At 40.2% G+C, this 8581-nt stretch overlaps 1 protein-coding gene across 1 annotated transcript in view; it reads right to left on the bottom strand.

Moving 5' to 3' along the window:
* Positions 1-8056, bottom strand: part of Fhl5 (four and a half LIM domains 5) — a 15631-nt gene extending 7575 nt beyond the window's left edge. The window contains exons 1-4 of the mRNA XM_055603589.1: positions 7898-8056; positions 6871-7045; positions 5080-5249; positions 950-1136 (exon numbers count right to left, since the gene is read on the bottom strand). Of these exons, the coding sequence (XP_055459564.1) occupies positions 950-1136; positions 5080-5249; positions 6871-7045; positions 7898-8056 (691 nt within the window). The remainder of the gene's footprint in view (positions 1-949; positions 1137-5079; positions 5250-6870; positions 7046-7897) is intronic.
* Between the last annotated feature and the right edge of the window lie 525 nt (positions 8057-8581).

An 8581-nucleotide genomic window follows, 5' to 3' on the forward strand; every position in this document is an offset into this window, starting at 1 on the left:
ACACACACACACACACACACACACACACACACACACACACACACACAAAGATCTGAAATTGGAGGAAGAAAGGGAATAACCTTTAATTTGGTGATACGCAATCTGACCTAAAAAATGAAATATGATGTAAGAACACTAGCAAGGGGAAGCAGAACCACAGTTCTGTCACATCATTAGTGACAGTAAATGGACTGGAAGGAGAACTGCTGGATTTCTCAAGACTCATGCCGGCTTCAGCCTTTTTACCACTGGATTAACATTTTGGAGATGGTTCTGGGAGAAACATCATGCACTCTTCCAACCCCTGTGAGAAGCCACTTAGCGTGGCTCGATCTGTCATCTACATTAGTTTTCAAGCCGTGTCTCATGTACTTTGTTTCTTTAGTAAATTACTATATTGTTTTCCTTCATAATCAAGAGTTGCTGCAGGTGATTACAGGGAAAGAAGCAACACATTTGTTAAAATCATCTTAAAAAGAAATTCAATTAATTTCCTTTCTATGTTATTCTAATTACATCTTCAGCTATTTTATGGAATACTTGGGTTTAATTAAAACCTTTTGTGTTTTAATTAGAAAGTAGAATTTTGATTTAATAGTATCCCTTCTGTCCTCCCAATTCTTTAAAGCACCCCAAATTGGGCTCCTTTATTAGGGCTTTCTCTGACCTTTAACTTACTTGTTTTCCTGTCTTGCACTATGAATATCCTTCGAAACTGTATCTACAGGTTTAGTATTTACTTTTTACAGTGTAGACACCTAAATTATACACTGTCACTTCCTTGAGGGGTCCATGTAAAATTTAAATTTATAAGTGAGTATCTGCTTGTGTTTACCTCAAAAGAAAATGTGATTGAAAATATTTTATTTCATTTCCTAAATTAACTAGGCAGCATTTTGCATAGTTCTAAGAGTATCATGGAGGTACCACATTGAGCTGAAGCACTTACCAGTGATGGGTTTGGAGCAGGCTGCACACTTTTTAGCATAAAGATGGTTGTAGCAATCTAGGCAGAATGGGAAGTCATCCCTGGACATAAATGCCTCCTCACAAAGCTCTTTCCTGCAGCCGCTGCACAGAAAACACTCTTTATGCCATATCTGGTCACGGAAGGTTATTCCTCCGGAAGTTATCACCTGCCAAAGCATCATGGGAAAGGCGATGAGCATGGATACCCTTGCAGTTCAGGCACTCTCATGTTTCTCTGTTCCCACACTTGGAGCTCTGAACTCTCTACTGCATTGTGTTAGGGTGCTTCCTTGAAAACATCTGTGTGCTTTTAGAAGACAACATGAGAAGCCAAATGTTATAGAGCTTATATAGAACCTCAAAACAGAAAACGTGTCCAATTTTCTTCAAGAATGGATCAGAAAAGAGGCAGAACAACCTTGGACCACGAAGGGAGCAGATACTTGATTTACTCCATCTTTCTCTGAGCTTCTTATTTCTATCTTCAAAGGTCTTTTGCTAGGGTTAACATAATTCTACACTCCATATTTATATCAGTATCTGACCTTGAAGAATTCTGTCAAACACAGTAAAACAAACAGAAACAACAGCACTTTTTCTTGAAAGCATAAGAGCATGTGTGAGAACATTGGGTAGTGAAGATGGTGAGTGGAGCTGAAAAGCACCATCATTGTGAGCAATGACTCACTTTTTACCCATCCTCAGTCCTGGATTAAGGACGGCTCTTTCTGGATATTCTCAACACCTCTACCTGTCACAGACTCAGTCCTTCTGTAGATGAGGAGTCCTTTCTTGCTGCAGCTACAGAGATAGTGCTGAAACTTGCACATTCTCTGCCCAGTGTGCTCAACCATCTTGGAAGGCCATTGATATTGTACTTTGAAGAAGAAAGTGCTTGAAGCTAATAGGTGACATTTTAGCTTCAGGTCTCAAATGATACACAGAGGTTAGATTCCTGACACCCATGTAAAAGCTGGCCACAGAGTCACAGAATCTGTAACATTGTACATTGAGGCCCTGACACATAGTAGGTCTTCATTTTGCTTGTATAGTCCTGGAGATTGAACCCAAGGGCCTTGTGCAAGCTAAGAAGACTTTGTACCACTTAGCTAGCCCATATGACATACTTTTAAAAACCAGTATAATCCCGGTGTTACTTTAAAGGCTGAAACATCTCACTGATAAACATATTTATCAGTGAGAACCAGGCTGATAAATATTGGTTAAATCTTTCTGTGGAGCTTCTTTGCAATCATCTCTTCATAGAGCTGCAGAGGAAACGGGAATATGTTCCTGCCCATTTCTTACAAAGACCAGGTAAAGGTGATATTGAAGATACCGCCGCTACAGATCTGAATCAAATTAACTGGCTGTTAAAATGTAACCCTGCTTTAAGCCGTCTTTTCTGACAAACACAGGCATATTGTTTCTTATCATACAGGTTTGTGAGAAAATGTTCTAAACACACTTTAACCTTATATCAGGTTTTGCAGAAACTAAAAATATTTGGTGTGAGTCAATTTTTCTAGAAGTGAAAAAGCGTAGTGTCCTGAATAAGTAAATGAGAAGCACAGTGGTATGTGTGAAGGAAAGCAATTTAAAATGCCTCCGACTGACTTCAAATGCCTGTCAGCAGGCACCGGCAAAGTCAGGCTTCCTTTGATTTGTTTGGTCAAATGATTTGTAGGCAGTGCTTAAAAGATCAGAAACTTGAAAAATGGATTTTCAGCAAAATAATATATCCCAAAGCTCTGGAACACTTGAAAAAAAGTTTACCCGTGATTATATTCTTTTTGAAGAAGTAGGAAGCATAGATGAAATCTAATATCTAATATCTGACCACTGACTTAGAACAAGTTTCTTCTCTGGCAAAGTGGAGACAGTAATAATGTCTGTGTGTGTGTGTGTGTGTGTGCAGAGGCTAGAGGTTTGTCTATTGCTCTCTATCATTCTTGAGGGAGGGTCTCTCACTGACGTTTGAGTTCTCCGTTTCACCTGCTCTGGCTCTGGTTGCAAACTTGTGCCCCCAGGTCCAGCTTTATGTGGCGCCTGGGGATCCGAGGCCTTTCTTACCCAGCCAGTGCCTTACCCAAGGCGCCATCCAAGCACAGCAGAGAGAAGTTGAGGAATTGAAGGACACATTAACTCTATGTTTACACTGAGGAATTTGGCTTCAAAGCACTTCCAGTTTGAGCTACCAGTTTCTTTTTTTTAATTTTAATTTAATTTTATTTTTAATTACACTTTTTTTTTTTTTTTACTTTCTATCCCCCTTCTAGTTCCCTCCCTCCTCCCCTCCCAATCCCTCCCTTCCTCTCCCTTCTCCACGCATGCCCCAGCCCAAGTCCACAGGTAGGGGAGGGTTTCTCTTTCCTCCTTCTGATACCAGTTTCTTAATAGAAAAGTCTAATATAACAAAGCAGAGTTAGCGTTGGGGGTAGGCAGGGGAGGAATGCAAAGTCCTGGACATCAAGTAGTTTGGCTTTATTTAAGCAAAGTTTTGTTTGTGGTTTGAATTGAAAAGAATCTCTTTCCTTAGCTTTGATTCCCATCGTTTATATACAGCTGTTCTTAAGGTGTAATTAAAAAATTAAAGAGGAAAAAATCTGAGGCATTCTCTATCTGCAATCCAATAAGAGCATTTCATGCACTTCTAATGCCTTCAAATCCTATCCTCCACAAAGCCGCAGTGTTCCACAGCCTGGGAAACACAGCACTTTGTTCTGGACATCTCGGATCTTTATAGAAGCACTGAAAGGAAGGCTCTCTTGTGATCAACAAATTACATGACACTTCCACAAGTCTCGTTCATGTTTCAGAACAACAGGGTAAGCCTTCTCATCTTACTTCCAAGCATGTGCTGTAAAAGCCATTGGCTCTAGCAAGCCAGGAGGCTTCTTATGTCATAGGTCATTCCACAGGGTTTGATTGTTGCTTGTATCATCATTTCCTGAGTCAGAATTTCTGGAAAAGTAATAACTGAGGAACTCATCAGGTGTTAGATCATGTCCTGACTTGTTGTTCACTGTCGCTTTCAGTCACCATCATGAGGTAACTTTGACAAGTGTATTCCTCACTTTGCTCCATAGGCAACACTGGGATTATTACCAGTACAAGCAGGGAGTCCTGTAGCCTGTGCGCATGCCTACATGCCTGTGCACTCCCCTGGAGAAATGGCGATGACCTTCCAGTTGTCCACATGCCGATATACAAGTAGTCTTTAAACGCTGTTAATGCACCACAGTACTCAGGAGCCAGTGTACCCATACACTGTCATGAATCAGTATTCTCCTGCAGTTCAGAGTGCCATTTAAACTCATAACGCTTCATGTGTCGAGAGTTTCTTCGATAATATCAATATATATTTTATGAAATACAGACATAGTTCATCAAGATGATGAATACAAGTTGCTTGTCACATAAAAGCATGGAAGATGAAATCATAGGCCACATTTGTTTCTGAAAAATGACTTTTCTCTGCTGGAAAGTGTGCTTTGAATGGGAGAATAAGAGAGAGGGTGCTTCCTTTTGTGCTGAAGTGGGAACCAAAGGACATCACAGCTCTTGAGATTTGTGTCCTTATCCCAACTGGATTTTTCTCATGATCTGTCACCTGTGTAAGTCTACCGATCTTCTCCTTGAAAACACAGAGCTCCAAGACCGAAAGAGATTTTTACTAGAAAATAGTAGGCAGGTTTCCTAGTACCATGCTTCCCTCAAGCACTCTGAGGTGCAGATCTTTATTTCTCTGAAACACTTAATGGAAACACTGAAATACTACATGGGTTGAACTTGTCTTCTAGGAGGCAAAGAGAATTGTACCTGTCCCAGAGCAAAGTCTCTATAAAGCAGTCAATGGGACTGGGAGATCAAGTCACCTGTGTATTACTGAATATTTGATCCATGGTCTCAGGTGAAGTTTTATGGCTACTAGAAACAGTAAGTCAACTTCATTATGACAGTTCTAGTTTGGGATGTGTTGAAATTTAAAGGTTACTTCGTACATTAGATATAGCACAATAGTGTCACTTCATTCCAAATATATAAGGTAGCTAAAACACCAGTGATCTGGAAGGTTCTATAGATTTACCCTCTTTAGATAGTGGTTACCTTCTTGCAGAAGTTGCAGTAGTGAGCAAACTCCTTCTCAAAGCATGGCACACAATAATTGCCACTATCTTTCGAGATCAGAGGCTTTGTTCCTATTGGCTGTCGGCAGTGCTCACACACAAAGCAGGTTTCATGCCAGTAGTTGCCCCTAAATTCCATTTTTCGAGAACCTAAATCCCAAAATAAGACCCTGTTAGTATAAGCCAGACAATACTTGTGCTTTCTTTAGGAGAACATACCTCAATTATTTTGAATATTTTAATAGTCATAAACTGATTGCCCTTTTAGAGAAACCACATTTTGTACTTTGAGACATTCCTTAGAGAAAAGACCGCTACCACTCTGCCATGATAAGGGTGAACTAATCACAGAAAACTCCTGCAGTCTCTGCATAGCAATGGGAAAGTCCTGCATGTAGAGACTGGAATGGTTCGTGGATAAATTGATACATAATTAGATAATAATAGATAAAATGAGACTGAGCCATCATCAGAGGGATAACTCTAAATGCCCAGGGCACTACTTCTGAGATACATATTATGGAAATGGCTTCTGAATTTATTTGAGTTCATAATAACAGTGATAACAGTGATAATGAGAGTCAGGAGGACTGATTGATTCATGCTCTAATGCTGCTGTCCACAGGGATAGGAAAGGACCAAAAAACAAAGGACATGGCAAAGAGAGGGCAGTAAGATTTTAAGAGAAACAGGAAATCTGCTATGAGATTGTGCCTTTTCAGTATGAGAAGGCAGCTGCACCCATGAAGTATCAACAACATGGATGCTTAAAGCTAGACCTGAACAATTGCAACAGCTGATGTTCTAAGATAAATGGGGGGGAGTTTCATGGGGCCCCGTCTCTAGGTGAAGAGCTACAATTATTGGCTGCTGAGAGAAGAAGTATTAGTATTTTCTAGGGATGAGTCCCTAATTAGTTATCTAACACTAACTGGTCAGTGCTAGAGTACACAGCTGCAAGAAACACTGTAGGGACTCAGCAGGTTGTATTTATATCCATATATGCTTATGTGTTTATGTAACAGCAAAGACTGAGAAAGAAGAGGCTGTGAATTTGAACAGGACACACTTAAGAGGGGTCAGAAGGAGGAGATTGAGAGGGGAAATGATAAAATTTCATTTTAATTAATTTTGAAGTGAAGGTATTTACATGGACTGTTTTCTCCTCTCCCCCCAAAAAAACCCCCACAAAACAAATAAACAAACAAAATAATGTCCCTCAAACTAGTTTGTATAAATCTATGAAATGATGTGCCTTTGTCTAGTGGAAAGGCAAAACTAGTAAAGAAGCTTGCTGCTATGCCTGATGATTTAAGTTTGAATGCTGGATCTCATGTGTTGGAAAAAGAGAACTCACAAAAGTTGTCCTCTGACACTCCCAACAGAGAAAAATACACGCATAAATGAACGTTTAAAAAATAAGGACTATCTCCGGTCTTTCACAATGAACCATCCCTGAAATACATTGGTTATGCCCAAGGCAGGCTGTTCACACTTGTGCTCTGGCACAGGCTTTACCCTTCAGTTATCTCTGGCTAACAGGTTTCTATGAAGTAAGCTGTATGAAAAACAAGAAGACACTGAACACTGTAATAAAACTCCAACATCACAGAGCACTGTGATTTACTCGTTCAAGAAGAATAGATGAATGAATTGGGAACCAGAGAAAGCAAGCAAGAACACTTTCTCACAGCAGTGTTGTGAGCTCCTGGTGCTCCATGGAGAGAGATGCAGTCCCGGGGCAGTGCAGACAGCTCCCTTTGGATCTCACCTGGCATGATGGTTCTCTTGCAGTGGAAGCACTTGGAGGAACACTCCTTAGAGTAGCAGTCTGTGCACAGCAGGTGCTCGTCCTTGGCGACAAAAGGCTTTTCTACCAGAGAGTGATGGCATTTGGTGCACTTGAAGCAGCCTTCGTGCCAGTGACGGTTTTTGTAACAAAGATCCTTTCAAACAGTAAATAAAGTTAATTAAATGTGCCTGCAATAAAACAAGCCATTTTCTAGAACAAGATGGGAGACTCCTGGGATCCCAGTACCAGTACATTTTGCCACTAGCTTGAGGGAGAGCTGTTAATACTGTTATCTGTGGAAAGGAGACTCTGGGTAATCAAGAGTATAAGCCTGGGGCTTGTTTGATTGGCCACCAAAGACCACTGAAAAATAACTTTGCTGGATTTTGTCAATTTTCTCTATCTTCCTTTTGTAAGCTACCAGAGAGATTTTACATGGAATAATTTAAATTTTCAGGTTGCAGTATCTTACTGTCCATCGAGACTTCAAACAAACAAATCACAACACATAATTAAAGAAATGTAAGGAAGGAAAGAAAGAAAAGAAAGCTAATAATAAGCATAAAGAAGAGGACAGTGTGATGCAAGAAGGTGCAGTCTAGGGGGGTAAGGGAGACAAGGCAGATTTTTAAGTTGGAAAGCACAGGCTTTGAATTTTTTACACTTGCAATTTTTTTAATGTATTTTTACACACTTTAGCTATTCCAGAAGTGACTCAAGATTTTAGTTGTAAAACTCTGGGGAAATAGTTTAACTTTTTATCTTTTACTCATTCTAAAAAATACTGTGTGTGTGTGTGTGTGTGTGTGTGTGTACAGACACAAATACATACAGTCACACAAAAGTTGTCTTAAGGATAATGTGAGATTAAAACATGCATTAAAACAGTCCCAAGAATCTTGACGTGATGTGAGCACACAGTAGGAAATGTGGGTAAAGTCGAAACAGAAAATGAGCATTTTAGAGCAGTTACCTACGAGCGTGTGTGAACTGAACTGATACCCACCTTTGAATCTGATTCAATTGGTCTTTTGCACTGCTCACAATGGTTAGAAAAGATGCGATCATAGCAGGAGACACAGTATAGATTATCATCCTTGAGTACATACTTCTTCCCAAGAAGGGATGCTGTGCAGAATTGACACTCAAATTGATTACTTGTCATTTCTGCTTGGTCCTGTGGATAACAAAATAATCCTTGTATATAAAGCAAAGTTTCATTACAAGTGGAAAGTATTTTATAAATGTGAGCCAAGCATTTAAATTTATACATTACTAGGCAAAATTTCATAAATGTTGGAGGTTGCTTGTAGTCATGATGATCTAGGAAAGACTACTTTTCCATCTTGGCAGTTCTCCCCCCTACCCAACACTCTGGTAAAGTTTATCTATTTAAATTCACTGTATAGCCTGATCACTGTGTCCTTCCCTTCTCTCCTCCCAGTCCAAGCCTCATTCCCTCCTCCATTTCCTCATCCTCTTATCCTCAGTTAAGGGGAGGACCCATGAGTACCAACCCTAGTATAGATGGACTGAGCTCATGCTCTCCCATTGAGGCCAGACTAGGCAGCCCAGGTATGTGAAAGGAATCCAAAGGCAGGCAACAGAGTCAGAGACAAACCTGCTCCAGTTGTTAGGGGACCCATATGAAAAACGCTGCACATCCGCTACATATGTGTAGGTGGCCTAG

Source organism: Psammomys obesus, unplaced genomic scaffold (assembly GCF_907164565.1).
Source record: "Psammomys obesus unplaced genomic scaffold, mPsaObe1.curated_primary_1811, whole genome shotgun sequence".
Classification (NCBI taxonomy): domain Eukaryota; kingdom Metazoa; phylum Chordata; class Mammalia; order Rodentia; family Muridae; genus Psammomys; species Psammomys obesus.